At 41.8% G+C, this 18,088-nt stretch overlaps 1 protein-coding gene across 2 annotated transcripts in view; it reads right to left on the reverse strand.

Moving 5' to 3' along the window:
• Window positions 1-18,088, reverse strand: part of gli1 (GLI family zinc finger 1) — a 66,467-nt gene that overhangs the window by 13,096 nt on the left and 35,283 nt on the right. For both annotated transcript variants that reach the window (XM_086041567.1, XM_086041566.1), the window contains exon 2: window positions 2,047-2,159. In XM_086041567.1, the coding sequence (XP_085897693.1) occupies window positions 2,047-2,117 (71 nt within the window). In that variant the 5' untranslated portion in view covers window positions 2,118-2,159. The remainder of the gene's footprint in view (window positions 1-2,046; window positions 2,160-18,088) is intronic.

An 18,088-nucleotide genomic window follows, 5' to 3' on the forward strand; every position in this document is an offset into this window, starting at 1 on the left:
GAGTTAAAGTGACAATGTGTTGAATGTTTGGATTTTCCAAAGTTCATTCATTTTGAAAACCCACTATTAATTTCAGTAATATGCAAAAAAAAAAAATCACTATCACATCAATGTACATTTTTTTTATATAATCATGGGTGAATTAATCTCTAATTATATTACATATAAGGATGCTACCATGTCTCGCCGCAATCATTGTGCTACTACGGGTACCCAAATGAGACAAACTTCATGACTACAGCATGTGTAACAAATGCAAAGCACTTATACTTTGTCACTTGAGGGACTACTAGAAGTAAATTATGATAACATTTTGCTTGTACCTCTGTTGAAGAAATTGAGACGTATGGTCTCTCTGAGGCACCGTAGTGCACGCGCTTCAAAAAATGCACGCACAGCAGAGACTGTTAAGGGAGTCTATTCCATCAATCCATCCAACGACCAAAATGTATTTAAACACATCTTATTTTGATAAAAGTGAATTGCAAGTTTTTCTTTTTTTTTTTTTTGAGTCAGCATGTGAGCGTGAATGGTTGTGTATCTATATGCTATCTATATTGCTGCTGACCGGTCTGTGGTAAACCCCACATCTCTCGCCAACAGTCAGGTGGGATAGGCTGCAGCTCACCTGTGAGCCTAATGAGGATACGTTCTATAGAAATGGATGCACGAATGTCTTTGAACGGCGTCCAACCACGAGGTTGAAAAAGTGCGGACCATCCTGGTCCAGCATGGGCTCGGTTGTGATGTTTCCTCCTCCCCACTAGAGGGCAGACTGTCATTGTTTTGCTCCTGTCTGATGGAAAAGAAGCCCTGTGGGTATTTCCCATCTCAATTTGGAGAAGGGAACTTTCCAGTCTCCCTTGAATTTCAACATCATTCCAGAAAAACTTGTCTTTGTCTCTCCAAAAAGAGGCCGCCTTCATCCATCCATCCACCTTGCCCTAATTCTCCCTTTCAGCTCCGCGAGTCTTTCAGCACAACATGTATTCCCCACTGGAGCTTAATCTGCACCCTATAATCCACAACTAACCCCCCCACCCTACCCCAGAATGCAACCCAGCTCCCCTTTTCTCTTCTGCCATTCAATCTGTTCAGTTTCCCGGTTTCTCTCTCTGCCCCCTCCCCGTCTATCTCCTTCTATCTCCTCCACCTTCCTCTACGGCCCGGCCCGTTAGCTCAATACGGTAACCTGAGCGGGGCCGCGGGGCAGTCATGCAGAGCGCAACGGGGGCCGGTCAGCCTGTAATTAGCAGCTGTCAGAGAGGCCGAGTCCGCCCCGCAACCTGGGTGGCATGGGGAACCGAGGAAGGGGAGGGAGGCTTGGTGCACAGAGCGAAGAGCGGGGGTGTGAAGCCTGAGCTCGCCCCACAACAATTGCAGCGGCATCCAAAGGAATAGAAGCAGGTTCTGAGCATCTACTAAGATGTGACCATCACCAAAGCGAAGCTATGGTGATGTAATGTAAGAAGAAATTACGTTGGGGTAAAGTTGTAATGAGAAGCTATTTCGTTGTTTATCACTTTGAAATGATGATTTAAAGGCGACTTAATGAGTATTTGGGAGGACAGGTTCCAGCAAAAAATGATACGTTGTCATGTTACTGTCCTTTTGGTTTGGTTTTGGTTGAATTTTTACACTGATAATAATTGTACATGTATTCTCTTGGATGAGCTTAACATTGGCACTTATATAATAGTTTTGCATGTAAAAATGACATAAGTACTAAAATGCCCACCTCAAAAGACTCTAGTAATTTAAGGACTTTTTTTGTGATTAGGCTTAGGACAAATTTCCCCGCCCCTTTTTGGGGCGTGGCCTATGTTATGTTTTCGGTCTCAGCTGTCCACGTCACGGGAGGGAGCCAAGCGTGGTAATGTTGATCGCTTTGTCAGTTCTGTTGCCTAAAACGGCGACCGATCGCCACCAAAATGCAAATGCACATGACTACTCTTGTCCACTTCAACCTGTGAAAATATAAAAGTGTTCTGCGCAGTTTGGATTTATTGACATAAAAGGTGATCTCATCATGATCACCTTTCTTACCCTCTGGAGGGCTGTCCGGGCGAGGTGTCATAGTGATACAGCCCCTGGTGCGGCTGCATGTCCACTGGCATCGGAGCTCAGAGACGGCCGACTGCTCCCCTTATGCCACCGACCTGCCGGCAGCCACAAGGACACATGTGGTTTAGTTAGGACCAGCCCGGCGCCAAACCAAAACAAACCAAAGTGGACCGAAATACCCCTGAGGGACAAAAACAATTGTGGACGCGTAGGATGTTAATAACAGAGCAAAGCAAACAAGAGAAGGCCTGCTCCCAAAGATGGATCTTATTTTAAAAGCAGCGCTGGTTAGGAAATGTGTTATATTAGGAGTACAAGTAGGAATTATAGCAGGAATAACTGACATTCAGTCACACAATCAAACTTTTACTGGAGCACAGAGGAACTCCTACGTATATACTGCAGGAGTGGATGGAAAAGGCTGTACTTGACCCCATTCTTTGCAAACGAACACATTTTAATCACTCTGATGCAACTACATTTGTTATTTCTCTCATATTTATAATAGCTGTTGATTAGCTACAGGAATGGAGGAGAATAGAGTGCCTATGTGCAAGTGTGTAATATTTGTATAAATTAGACATTTATCATGCCTTTTTGGCCCCTTTAGTGACTGTCGGGCCAATATATTTAATTTACCATCCAAAATAAATTGAAAAAAATGAATATTATGTACACACATAGTCATATAAATATACATACAGTATGTACATACATGTATACACGTATTGATCATGGCTTAATGTTTTAACAATAGTTTTGTTGTTGTTATATTTTACAGGTGAAATATAATGTGAATGAATGTAAAATATTGGAAACAAGTGTGTAAATTAAGTCAAAATTTCTAAAATTACAAATTGAAAATTAAAAATAAGAAAATATATATTTTAAAAAATTATCATAAAAAAGTCCTTCTTTCAGCTCTTCATGTCACTCCTAGGTGAATACTATATACCATGCCATTAAATAATAGAAGAAATAAGAATCTTAGCAGCACAAGATGTTTTATCTGCTATTTTTTTACACGCAAATAGTTTTTTTCACAACAATCAGAGTCTGTGGCTCGACCCAACATAGTGTTGACCACTCAAGATCTGCCAACATAAATATTGAACAGATTCAGTATTTTACGAACATATCAGGGATCAAAACCCACTCTTAAAACAGCACACACCACAAGATAATTGAATGTCTCTAAAAGATTATCCTGATAATCCGTCTTTTGATGACTTTTACCTATTTAGACTCAAAGGTCTTTGGCGGCATCTTATAGCATCTTGGGGTGTTTCAGAAAAAGAAATCAGAACCTGCTGATGCTAATTCTTCCACTCAACACCTATGACCCGTCCTCTCGTGTAGCCAAACGATCATGTTGCTGCCGTTCATGTGACGAGCGTCGAAAAAAGTCGCGTTGACTCCGAGATGAAAGCGCCCGTCTGCTGTTGCCAGGACCGTTATGTGGGCGCGCAAGTGTTAAAAGGGCAGCAGGGAGCTGTTTAAGCCCCCGAGTCACCTTTGGGGATTTGGAGTGTAAAGTTAGCAAGTGGCTAAATGACATGGACGGCCTTGTGGTGGTAATTGCCTGTATTCACCGCTGGCTTGACATGTATGTATGATAATTAGCTGCGAGTGCTAAATAGAGATCTCGCCGTGTACTTCAGCTGTCCAGAACTTGTAAATGCCACGAAGGGGCGCTTACACACACACGCACGTACACACACGTGCGCACACACACCTGTCAGTCTCGCCAAGGGGGTATCACAATATTAGAGCACATGTCTGACAAGTCTGGAGAGGCCGCGACACTAGTGCGTAAGTGTGGTGGCAGGTGCAAGTCAAGTGTGTGTGTGTGTGTGTGTGTGTGTGTGGGTGTGGGTGTGCCTGTGTGTGTGTGTTGGAAAGATAAATGAGCCTCCATAATCAGAGGTGGGCATTTTACTCAATTTTACTGGTCCGGGATTCATCAGCAGCATGGGTACCCGTCCATCATTTATATATAAAACTACCTGCACATAAATTGAGCCACTGAGAACTAGTATGGGCTAACTCAATTTTTGTCATATTACAGGAGAGTAATTTGAAGTTATAAGGCTGCATTATAAATCTATGTAAATTATGTAAAAATTATGTAAATGATTAATATGAACGTGCTGATTTCTCTTGGATACTTGTTTTCCAGGAGTTTCCTCAGATTGTGGGATTTAGCCAAATAAAAGGCAGTTGAATTAGTTTAAGAACATTAATTCAACACTAATGATAACACAAATATTTATATATTCAGACCGGTGCAGTCCTAACCAAGCCTTGTTGCATGAACCAGCTCGGATGAGAGGCAAAACGTCTTGCAAAAAAAAAAAAAAGTTGGAGCCAAAATAAAACTTTTGCAATGAGCAGTCTGATATAAAAAGATGAATAATTTGACATTTTATGAAGTTGGGGAATCTTATTTTATTTTTCAAAACCATTTCTATTAAAGCGCCCTATTCCTTATCTTTTAATTCATATTCATCGGCACTTATAATGTTTATTTCCACAGGTTAGGTTTTTGAATGTAAATCTACTAAATGTTTATATAAATTATAATAATAAAATAAAATGACAAACTAAATATATAAAAAGCAAGTATTTTCTCATGAAGAGTATTAATAGCAACGTTTCAGATCTTAGTCCTCCTCACATGCATGTTGTCCTGCAGTGACACAACTTTGTACTATTTTTGGACAATTACTCATGAGAAACTCAGCGCGAGTTTGCCGCTGCCCAGTGGAATTTTGTGGCACTGGCTTTGAAAGGGACAGTGCAGCAGCAGATTAAAAACCTCCGGAACATAAAACCGGAACATAAATCCAACAACTGGGGCGAGGGAAGTGTGTACAAACCGGCCCAAATTTGCAAAGACTTTGGAACTACGGACAACGTCGGGATCCAAATTCTGCGGTTACATGCAGGTTGGATGCGGTTGATGTATTGGTCCTCCTGGCCAACATTTGAAGCTTGACCCTTGTTCCAAATTAAGCCCACACAAAAGTGGTGAGAACAGTTGCGCTCCAAGTCAACGCTCATGTTTTTTAGCACAGTAATCCTCGTTTCTCAGCCTTTTGTTTGACTTTCTGGGTTTCGCAGACCTTCAAGATGTGTGCTTTGATTAGTAGAACACCGGGCCATGAGTTCAGGGCACAAATTATGGAAGATTGACTGATATAATAGTGAGGATAAGTGGTTCCCAGAATGAATGAATGAAGGAATTGTATCTAAATAGTTGGGTCTCTAGATTGCCTGCCCACCACCAAGTGTGAAATTAAACCAAGTAAATTTTTGGGCTGCCTATTTCCAGAATGTATCCGCGAGCAAGCCATACATTTTTCCACATTGTTTTGCAAATTTACAAAATACTGCCCCCACAGAGTTTTTGTCCCCCCATGACTTGGCAGCTAGGCTAAGTGACAATCTGCAATTTTTTTTGAGCGTGGCAATGTGTCTGCTACATGCGCAAAATTAACGGATACACACACTAATTGACATGTGCAATTCATGATAAGGAAAGGCGTACTTGGCTTGGGTCCATCTCTTGGGAGGTAGGTAAATTGAGCAGTGGCTCATTTGCATGAGCAAGAAACGCCCCCTCAAGATCAGGCAAATTCCAGGGAGGTTCGGTAATTAGTATGAAAACTCTGCTATTAGTTTTGATCCTCGCTATTTTGTGTTATTAAAATTGTAGAGAAAATTGCAAAGAATGTACATTGTGTCTCTCTTTTAAGGGTAGCAAAAGACCGTGGGCATGCTACGTAGAAAAATGCAAACAGCGTGTTGTCATAATTCACTTTAGGTGACATTTCCCCTAAATCATCAGACCCTCCTTCCTGTGAGGTGGCCTCCAGAGAGGACAGACATTTCCTCAGGTTGCCGGTCACATGGGACAAAATGACCTGAACCAGCCCTTTACCCCCCCCCCCCTCTAGCCCTCGCTTTTGTTGGGTTTAACATGAATCTGGCCCTCGTGTATCTCCTTGCACACTTTGCGGAGGATGTCAAAAGTAGCACTTTTTTTTTCCGTCTCTCAGTTGGGAAATGTAAATACACAACATGTGTGTTTACATGAGTTTAATGGATCGTCACAAAATTCCAACCGTGGACCTTGCAGAGAAACAAGCGATACAAGTTTGTGTGATAGTTGGTCGGTGGTACCTTCTCACCAGTGGGATCAGTTCCACTTTGTGGAACAGTAATCCCTGATCAGGTTTGCGTGTCTACAACAGTTGAGCAGTTTGATGGAAAAAGTGTAGCACACAGAATTCAGCGAATAAAATGACCACCACATTGCAAACAAAACACTAACATCTTCTGAATCCTCTCTTTTTTTTTTTTCTTGTCACCTTTTTGAGTTCTCGCTAATTAATTGTAGTTGTCCAACGGAAGTGGTCATTCTGTGCCTACTAATGATAAAGGCTATCCCAAAGTTAAGTGTTCACGGCGGCCCAGGCTGAGATCCAACCAAGAGATTTGATCCTATACCATCACATTTGGCGCCCCAACGGATAATTGCTAAAAACTGGAATGATACAGAACAATGGCTTTGATATCCTTTGCAGCTTTAGACAATAGAAATGTCGACAATTGCATACTTTTGTGTAGAGTAACAGGCGTGCTTCTTCATTGAAATCGGTTAGTCTGGTGCCAAATTGGCACACACTGGATGTAAAATGTCAATTCGCTCAAGATCATCGTCTCATGATGCATTCACACCAACACCGTTGGGAGCGTTTCCGACGGCCCGTTTCAATTGGAGACAATGTAGTTCAACGCGGGCGGGCGCGGTTGAGTGCGGGGCAGCGCGAATGATGCGTTTGGAGCAGTGGGACACGGAGCGAAGCAGAGAAAATCTGCCCATCCGTCGCGTATAAAAAAAATAAATAATTTTTTTGCCATTTTGCCTCACGACAGCCAATCAGCATCGGGCATACCACGTCGCACACAGCCACACAGCGTCCTGTTCACTTTACCTATTCGCCTTTTTTTTTTTACAGTTCTTGAACTTTATCAAGACAGCAATATTGTTAGCATTAGCATAGTGTGTCGGCCACTTGATTGCAATGTTGCAAATTCTGTCGTCGTCTACTACCAAGCGGAGCCCCTCCCCTCTCTGCTGTGTGCGAATGAGCGGCTGCAGCATTCAGGTTTCAAATTTCCTGCAGTCAAATGCAAGCAAATGAGGCGAAGCGGAATGCCTCATCTGCGATTGGTGTGAACATAGCATCGGGGGCTTTGACATTGTAGTGGTTTACATAGCCCAATTTCATTCAGATGCCATGGGATGGATTACCCAACCTGCCATTGAATGGCAAACAGTCCAGGGTGGAAGTCCACCTTTGTCAATGAGAAATGACTGACAGGTTGGACAGGATACATCATAAAGAAAATGGTGGACAGATGGCTGGTTATTTGAATCAACTAGCAGGTCATCAAAAGGGTCTTTGGTAGACTAGTGGATCACAAGGTTATGGGATTAATTCCTTATGTGAATTGGTAGATACATCGTTTTTTATTTGTGTCAGAGTTATTGGCAAATACTGCCGGAGAGATTCCTCAACCTGCCATTGACCAGCCCAGTTCCAGCCCAAAGTCGACTGGGATAGGCTTACTTTGAACAGGATAGACGGAATACAATATGATGGCTCGGTGTAGTAGTTCACATAGCCAACTTCCATGGAGATACCGTGGAATGTATTCTTTGACTGCCTTCGACACCCTAACTCAACTGGGATAGGCTCATCCTGAACAGGAAGAATGTTCTAGATACAGGTGCCACCAATGGCACCAGGAAGCCCCCAAGGACTTCATGAGTAGCCCACCGGTCAGTTCTAAAAAATAGCTTACCAGTGAAGTGATCATTTGAAAATGTTAATATTTGCAGAGATTTATAGAAAACATGCTGCATATTGATGTTAACGGTATCTGTTTCCTAAATAAGTTATTATTGGAAATAATCATGCTCATGATCAATGTTTTCAAATATACAAATATTATTACCATCTAATTCAAGGTATTGTTGGCAAATTTGTCATTTCATAAGTTTGTATGAAACTGGTAGCCCTCGGCATTAATCAGGCTCCAAAAAGTGGCTCTCACTTTCAAAAAGATGGGTAACCCCTGGATTGGTATGTATCCACCAATTTCTGGGTGCTTATTTGTGTCAGAGCTGTTGGCAAATACTGTGGGATGGATTCTCCAACGTGCCATTGACTGGTGACCACCAGTTCAGGGTGTAGTCCACCTTACATCTACATGGCTAAGATGACCTTGAACACTATACCCGGTGGACATTTAAAAAAAAGATCATTGGATGGATGGTCTATGTACCAGGACCACTGGTGGAGTATTTCATATAGCCCACTTACATGTAAACGGCATGGATGCTGGTGAACAGTCTAGGGTGCGGTTCCCGTTTTGTCAGCTTGTTTAGGCTGACCCTGAACAGGATATGTGGTATAAAAAAATGGAAATGTCTGCTGGGTTATTTGTATCATAACGCAGTTCACCAAAATCGACTGCGGTTCGGCCTGACACGTCAACAAGTGGAAAGCGATGGTTGCGATTGTGCAGGCTACAAGTTCAAGTTCTCCACAGATTAAACTCCATGATTGTGCGCGCTGGCTGCCATCTTTTCTTGACTGTGTATCTCTGTCTACTATCTCTTGCTGCCTCCACCCTCATTCCTCCTCCTCTCGCTCTCTCTTCTGGGCTCATTCCTACTCTCCCTCCCTTATTCCCTCGTCCCCCCCACCCCCCCACCTCCTCCTGGCGGCGGTGCATTCGAGGTGGGTGTTCTCGGAGCTGTTATGACTTAGAGAGACGATAATGGCAGCTATAATGTAGCCAGCCGTTCCTGATGTGGCCGGCCTTGCGGAGGATGGTGTTGTGTTAAGGCTGGAGGGCGGGGGAACCCTCATCCAACCACGGGGGCCAGAAAACCCTGCCCTCTCAATCCCTTACTCTTCTCCGCCCTCCAACCTACTGACTTATTGCGGCCCTCTTGTTTTCCTTCAGTGGTAAACTTTGTTTTTAAATTCTGGTTTTGTTTTGCTAACCCCACCCCAGCCGACACGGACTCTCAAGGGCTTAGTCCCCCCACCCCCCGGCCCCCTGCCTTCTCGCTCACTTTCCCCGTCCTGCCTCCCCTCTGTTTTTTACCCCTTTACTCAGTGAATTCCTTGCAGTTGCTGTAATGTGATGGGACGGCGGAGGGGAGTGCAAGGGGGCAGCTATGATGTGACCACCGCAAAGGCCACCGGTTGGAGACATCACCGTAATGTACAATAAGCCTCGAATCACTGACCTGCTGCGGGCCAGATTAGTGTCAGTTCGACTTCCATTGAGTGTCATGGAAATGACTTTAATTCCCTTTTCAGCTTTAGCGTGACACTCACAAGATATCAAACAAGTGTAAATATCGTTGTGAAAATGGATTAAAAAATTGGGCTGTTTTGGATTCCGGTACCGTGAAAACGAGTGACATTGTCATTGTGAACGATTAAAAAAAACTGTCATTTTTCAAGGTTCTCAAAACGAGGTGCATTTTTCCGAGGTTTGGTTTCAAATTCCAATGATTTGTGTGACTTTCGAAATATATACAGTCATGGACTCTAAATATTGGGATATATTTCCACCAATGTGGTGGAACTGGTTTTCTTGTATTTCTGGATGATGTGACTGCTGATAAAAGCAACAGGACAAATTCTGAATTGTTTCAGGCAATTATATCTGTGCATCTTTAGACAAAACTTAATGGAATGCACTTCACAGTGAAAATGGACAATGACCAAGAGTTTTTTAAGGCAAAGAAGTGGAATAGTATGCAATGGCCAAGTCAATCACCTGACCTGAATCCGATTGAGCGTGTATTTCATTTGCTGAAGTCAAAACTGAAGGGAAAATGCCCCAAGAACAAGCAGGAACTGAAAACATTTGCAGACCAGGTATGGCAGAGCATCACTTGGAATGACATCCAGCATTTGCTGATGTTTATGTGTTCCAGACATCAGGCTGTAATTGACTGCAATGGATTTGCAGCTAAGCCCCCTGGTGGCTAAGTGCACCTGAAGGTCCACAATGTCAACGGGCAGAAATTAAAACACACTCACAAAATGTTATTGTTTTTTTTTGTGGGCCTTGAATTGATTGACATTAGCATTTATATATGGGATAAAGATGATTTGAGTTTAGTGTGCTATCACGGAACAAATTAAACTTGTAATTCAAGGCACCACTGTACCGAATTTTATGAAATTTAAAGACATTTTTGTGGGATTTGTTTTTGAAATTGTTCCTCTCAACTCACCTCTCAAACCTTTCAATTTCTAAACACATCTGCGTGTAATCAAACGATTTAATAACAAATAACACTCATTGAGAAAGTGTCGTCATAATCCTGGATAATCAGTGGTTTTCTTAGTTCAGCTCCCTAAGGTTACAGAAAACCGCAAAGCATCCTGTGTTGAAAAGAAGACAAAATAGTAAAAGCTAATGTTTACTAGACTCACTTCGTGGCTTAGCGCAGTCATCAAATGCAGTAGTTCACACCTCGGCTGTTCAAGTATTGTAAACAGTGGCTGCTGATTTGCCTCTGTTGGCCTTCTCACACTGTCAAAATGAAGCGTTGATCCTTTGTTGTTACACGGCCAGACTGACTGATGACAGACATTACGACATGCCGGAAGGTTTTGTTCATGATGCACTACGACAGTCGCGGGAGGAGATCAAACATAGGCGGTATTAATATTGTGCTATAACATTCTTAAACACAGTAATAATACTAACATTATATGAGGGCTCTTAATTTTGACAACTTTTGAGGTGTTTTATTTTTCTGAGCCCCAAAGATTTTGGGCAATTTCTAAGGCTTGTATTTCCCAAATATAGTTTTAACTCCAAAATGTTATACTACTGGTGAGGTGATTGAGTTTTTAATTTATTTTATAACTCAGCTTTGCTATGTTTGAGATGTATTCTTAATTCGTTGTGCAACTTTTGCAGTGTATTAATCACAGATGTTTTCTGAATTTCAAACTTTTTGTAACTTTTTGTAACTTTTTGTAACTTTTTGTGCGGTGTATTAGTGCGGTAAGATAAATTTAAGCAACTGTTGAGGTGATTTTTTTTTTTATTCTTCGAAGATTTGTGAAAATTTAGCTTGTCGATTCACTAGATTTAAAAGAAATGTAACCCTGAAATTTTGTGCTACAATTGAAGTGAAAATTTCCAATATTTTTGTTTCTTTTTACAAATCCTAAAATGTCTGTGACTGTTGTGATATATTCTTTTCCTAGATTTTGTCTTTTAAGAACTCCAAAGGTTTCCACTTTCAAATTCTATTATTTCCCAAATTTGCTTTGTAACTTTTTTGTGGGACCATTTAGGAAAATAATTCCAAGACTGTTTTTACAACACAAAAAAAATGCAGCAAATTTTGGGATACATATTTCCAGACAATTTTTTTTAAGAAATCCAAGGTTTTGTACAAATTTTGAGGTGTGTATTTCAAGTTACCGGTAGTTTGATTTGTACAGTAACCCTGAAATTTTGTACACAGTTTAGACTGTGCATTTTCCATGTTCACTGTGATTTTGTGAAAAATTAGGGGGTTATTCCCCCTCCCCAAACTCTAAAGTTTTGCGTCTTAATTTTATATATATAAATTAGTGCTGTGATTCAAATTTTAAAGAATGAATCGCAAAATGTTCCATAATTGAACCTGATTATTCTTATTTTTCAACTACAATTTTTACGGCGCTTTCGACTGATATTTACTTGAGTAAAATCGTGGAATTAATATGGAAAAAAGTAAACATATGTTTTGATTCAAAATTTGGGGTTTATTCCCCCCCAAATTTTTAAGTCCAAAAATATGTGCAGCTGTATTACTTGCTATGTTTTTTTTTTTTTTTTTTGCTGTTATTGTTGTTTTTTTTACAAGCTCCAAGGTGTTGTGGAGCTTTCAAAGTGTATTAAACATGATTATTTTCTCCAAAGGTTTTGTGTGCAGATTTAAAAAAATAAAGTATTTCAACTTCCCTTCTGCACTACTTCAATCCTTCTCTACAGGCCACCCAGCCGTCTAGCTGCACATACCTGCGGTTTCCTGCACCCCCTCTTCTTGCCTCACACACACATACGCACACAGACACTCACACACACACACCCACCCACACACACACGCACGCACACACACGCACACCCCTACTCGCACGCGCACACACACGCACGCACCCACACACACACACGTCCGCGCATGCACATTTACATCAGTGTTGTTCTGACAGATATGTTTATTTCGTCTTGAGAGCGACTTGCTGCTCAAGCGCCGCTTCGATTTAGAACTATAAGAGAGCAGTCATTTTTACGCACGTCACTTTGATTGCACTCTGGCAATGACTTCATCGACTAAAAAGATTATAACTCGCTGCTTGAGTGTCTTATATGGGTATTTTGTTCATTAAAATTATGTTGTGGGTATATTTTAATGTAAATTGTGTCAGATAAATGAATGAGAAACAGTCGATCGCGCTGAATGGTTCCTGCTGTTATAAAATACCGCTGGCATACTAACGGCATATTATTTTGTATTCATTATTTTTCTAAAATGCTCAAATATTGTTTTGTGAGTATATATTTATAGTGTGCTTAGGTATTTATTCCTTTTTGATTTGGTTTGGTGCAGCGCCGAAGAAGAAACGAGAGATAGAGGTGAATTAGAGCGGTGCTGTTCACGTCTGAATACGAAGACGGAACAAAACACTGTCCTGCCGTGTCGGTTCTCTTTAGCAAGGAAGGAATACATAAAGTCAAACCTATACTGTAACCCGCCATACCACGGCCTCCGAAGATAAGGAAGAACAACTTTTAAGCGTTACATTACCAACGCGTACGTCGCGACTATCACCGCGGGGCAGGGGAACTCAGCCGTGCATGTGTCAGCTGAGCAATTCATCCTCATCGTCAATATTCTGAAGCAGATGTAACGCCTCCTCTACTCTAAAGCTTTTTTTTTTAAATATACATGTACATGATCATGGTGACTAGCAGCCTTTATCAATGCAGCCGCTGGTTGCTATGGAAGCCTTTTCACGCGATCAAAAAAATGTATGGCGTCAAAAGGGGGTTGGATTAATGCCGAGAATAACGCGCTAAATTGACAGCCCTAATATATATATATATATATATATATATATATATAGACAGTATGTATATATATGAATCATTTCTACCTCCTGCTCCAACCACCCCATCCTAACTACACACACACACACACACACACATCTTCTTCCCACGTGTCCGACATGTAACAGCAACAATGGCTCCTGTGCCATCTTCTCCCTTGCCCCCTTGCCACTTCTTCTACTTCTATGTATTAGACGAAGCTAGGTTAGAGCACCGCTGAAAACCGCAAGTATTTCTTTGAACTCCTTTTAAGGAGAAGTGCCGGAGGAAACGGGGCGAGGAAAAAAAACAACGGCGGAGGTGGGTGGGAATGATAGATGCATACAGCAGATGAGGAGAGCTGGATTCACACAGCTGGCTCGCAGCTGTAGACGGCAGCTTGCGGTAATGCTAATCTATAAACAACAAAGGAAAAACGTGGAAAAAAAGAAATCGTAAATCCTCCACTACGACTAATTAATCATCACTCTTCTATGAAAAGGTGTTAAAGCATTTCTTCCATATCCTTCATATCCATCTTACTAAGGACTATGTACTACTATTCTATTTGTCTTCACTAGGAATACAATTCAAACTCCTGGTAGAATGACTGCGTCCTACGAGTAATGTTTTCTCCACAACTAGTGTCACCTTTGGCCTACTATTATGACGTTAAGCTGGATATCAAGGAAACCGTGGACATGTTTAAATGGCTTGACAGCCACCAGTTAACGTCTACCACTCCACTAGTCAACTAGTGCACCATTTGACACACATAGTTGTACTACAAGCATGCTAAAGTTGTTCGACTAGTGCGCAGAAATGTCTTACAGTAGTGTAAAGAGTGAGTAGCAAGACATAGTCATTCTACTAGTGTGTTGAATTGACTTACAAGTGACGATATACATAGGTGTAAATGAGCAATGGGTAAATGCTGTTCCTCTTGTCTAGCGCTTTTCCAACTACAAGGCACTCAAACCGTTTCGCACTGAGTTCTCATTCACCTGCTGGAGACGCAGAGCAGGAGCAATTGGGCGTTCAGTACCTTGCTCAAGAACACTTGGACATGGCCACAAGGGCGTGGGATCGAACCCACAACCTCTATTTTGGGAAACAACCACTCTACTACTGAGCCGTATTGACCCTAGAAGGTCCAGTATATGCACTAGCAGAACAAGTGTGTGTGACGCAAATCTTTTTTTTTTCTTTTTCAAAGTACTAGTGTCACCTTAGTTGGTAGTACTAGTAGTTTTGCCTCACTAGTAGCATCTTATCATACTATTGTGCAGAAATCTCATTCAGTAGTGGAAAAGAGGACTAGTACATGGACTTGAAACTAGATATCAAGGATATGAAGATTTCTCTTCTACAGCACCCTAGTTGTTATACTAGAGCACTAAATTGTCTTGCTTGTGAAGACAAAGAGTGTACTAGTACATGGACCTTAAATCAAGGATATCTTCATGGTTCTTCTAGTGCACCGTAGTTGTTCTACAACTAGTTGTCGCTAGTGAGGACAAAGAGCCTAGCTGTACGTGGACCTTTAGCTGAATATGAAGGATATTGAATCTAAGTTTAAAATTCAATATCCTTGACATCCAGCAGAAAGTCCATACTTTAGGCCAAAAGCGGCACTAGTAGTCGAAAAAAAAAAAAAGTGACTATTGGTTCTATGCTTTGGTCGCCTGGGCTCATCCCTGTCACCACCGAGCCTTTTTTTCCCCTGACACCAGCGGCTAAGCCGAACCCCAAACCAGATCATTATCCACTGGGTTTACACAAGCACCGCAGTGATTATAAGAAAAATAATAATCCTAACAGTCTTGGGTGGGCAGGCCATATTTATAGGCGGGCTGCCGCTGCTACTTATAGATTCCTTAGCTGCGCAACAGCTGGAGGAAGAGAGACACAAGGGCACCAGGGGATGGGAATGAGTGCGTGTGCGTGGGTGGATTCCCGCCGCATGTGTGCGGCAGAAAACGGGAAAAGACAAGACGGCAGAGTCGGCATGCACTACGGGCGTGTGTGCGTGTGTGTGTGTGTGGGAGGAAACCGCCAGACATGCATGACGACAACACGGAGGAGTAGCAGGCATGGATGCTTCATGTGGATTTTATTGCGCGTTAATGGTTGAGTCCGTTTAGTTATGTTATGAAAAGTGTCCAGAGAGATGAATGGACACAAAATGGCTGATCTTTGTGATGTGGTTTCCTTTCAAGGCTCTTAAGGAATTCCTCACGTCATAATGACGCCTTTCCACTGAGCGCTACGTTATAGTTCCGATAAGTTTGCATCTGGCGCGCCTTTCAAACGCGGTGTAATCGCATCCTATAGTTTCCATCGAGTGGCACGCTTTGCAGCTTGGATGTGTTCCTGCTTCTATTATGAGTGTGATGGACAAGATTGATATATGTGTGCATTTTATTTCATGAAACCTGCCTGTGAATGGTATGACAAACGGTGACTTCTTGGCCACTATAGCTCTGCCCCTGACGCTTTGGTTCAGTTCGATACATTATGCAGTTCTGTTGAAAAAGTGGCCCGCCTTATCCGACTATTATGGTGGGACTAAATGCATTGCTGTCCATTGTCAAGAGAATTGTCATGGCCATGTTTCACTGACTCCCCGCACATTCAATGTCCTGCATTCAGCAAGGGACCTCACTTCGTTTTTCAAGATAGCAGCCACCATTTGGGTGTTTTTTGTTTTGTTTTGCTTTGACTTGTGTGGTCAAAAGAGGCTTCGAGTTGTTTTATGCCACACCCGGTTGAGTTTACTGCCAAACTAAACATGAGAATTGCACTTTATGTATTTAAAATGACAAAGCGTAGCCTTTGGTCCGCTAGCTTAATGGCACATAATGGGAAACACATATACAACCCTTCAAGCAACTCGTATTTCATTAGCAACAGTGCAGAAAAACATTTCAACATTCATTATGACAATACTCAAGTCAAATATTCTTTATCCTCTGCGAGGAACTGAGATGAGTTGAGATGTCTATACTGTACAGACGTCCAGAATATCAGGCTGTGTCTTATATTGCACCCAGGCCACTCAACTGATGCAAAGTGTAACAAAAACTATTTAATTATTTTGAATTATATTTAAATATCTTTACTGTATGTTTTTATAAAGAACAATATTGTCAAGTGCTATTTTTCTCTAAAATAAATCAAATAAATTACAAATTATTTGTGTTTTTGGAGGGGAGACTGGAAAGGATTAATGGCACTCATTCCTTTCAATGGGGAGAGATGATTTGCGATCCGAGTTATTTGAGTTACAAGCGTGGTAACAGAATGAATTGAACTTGTATATAAAGGCAGCGCTGTAGTTTGATTTTCATTTTTGTAAAAAAAAAATTAATTAAAAAGTACATTAAAAAAAAAAAATCACAAAATGTGTGCGTGTATATATATATATACACTGCATGTATATATGTATATAGGGGAGAGAGAGAGAGCGAGAGCGAGAAAGATGGGCATTTTACAAAAAAAATGGGCTTCTGACTATGCTTAGACCGACTATTTTTTTTTTTTTTAAGTTTCCCGTCAATCGTTTATCGTCTACAAAAGGTTCATTTGTCATTAATGTACACTCAGCACCCCATCTTGACAGAAAAAAACTGAAATTGAGAATTTTTTGCATATTCAATGAAAAAAAAACCTGAAATATAACATGGTCACATAAGTATACACACCCTGACACGTTATATTGAGTAGAAGCACCCTTTTGAGCTAGTACAGCCATGAGTCTTCTTGGGAGTGATGCAGCAACTTTTTGACACCTGGATTCGGGGATCTGCCACTCTTCCTTGCAGATCCTCTCCAGTTCTGTCAGGTTGGATGGGGAATGGAGGTGGACAGCCATTTTCAGGTCTGTCCAGAGATGCTCAATTGGGTTTAGGTCAGGGCTCTGGCCAGGCCAGTCAAGAATGGTCACAGAGTTGTTCTGAATCCACTCCTTTGTTATTTTTGCTGTGTGCTTCACATCATTGTCCTGTAAAAGGTGAACCTTCGGCCCAGGCTGAGGGCCTGAGCACTCTAGAAGAGGTTTTCCTCCAGGATATCTGTACTTGGCTACATTCATCTTTCCTTCAGTTGCAACCAGCAGCTGACAAAACACCCCATAAGATGATACTCCCACCACCACATTTCACAGTAGGGATTGTATAGGGCAGGTGATGAGCAGTGCCTGGGTTTTCGACACACATAGCGCTTAGAATTAACATAAAAAAGTTCAATCTTGGTCTCGTCAGACCAGAGAATCTTATTTCTCATAGTCCGGGAGTCCTTCATGTGTTTTTCAGCAAACTCTATGCGGACGAGGCTTCCGTTGGGACACTCTGCCATAAAGGACTGAAGCATCTCGGGAGCTCAGCCACAGTGATCTTTGGGTTCTTCTTTACCTCTCTCAGTGAGGTTTCTTTGCCTCTCTCACGAAGGCTCTTCTCCCACAATTTGCTCAGTTTGGCTGGACGGACAGGTCGAGGAAGAGTTGTGGTCTTCCCAAACGTCTTCCATTTGAGAATTATGAAGGCCACTGTGCTCTTAGGAACCTCAAGTGCAGCGGAAATTCTTCTGGAACCTTGGCCAGATCTGTGCCTTGCCACAATTCTGTCTCTGATCTCCTTGGGCAGTTCCTCCGACCTCATGATTCTCATTTGCTCTAACATGCACTTTGAGCTGTAAGGTCTTATATAGACAGGTGTGTGCTTTTCCTAATCAAGCCCAATCAGTTTAAATACACACAGCTGGACTCCAATAAAAGAGCAGAACCATCTCAAGGAGGATCAGAAGAAATGGACAGCATGTGACTTAAATATGA

Source organism: Filicampus tigris, chromosome 9, assembly GCF_054856515.1.
Source record: "Filicampus tigris isolate MCC_2025a chromosome 9, RoL_Ftig_1.0, whole genome shotgun sequence".
NCBI classification, from domain to species: Eukaryota; Metazoa; Chordata; class Actinopteri; order Syngnathiformes; family Syngnathidae; genus Filicampus; species Filicampus tigris.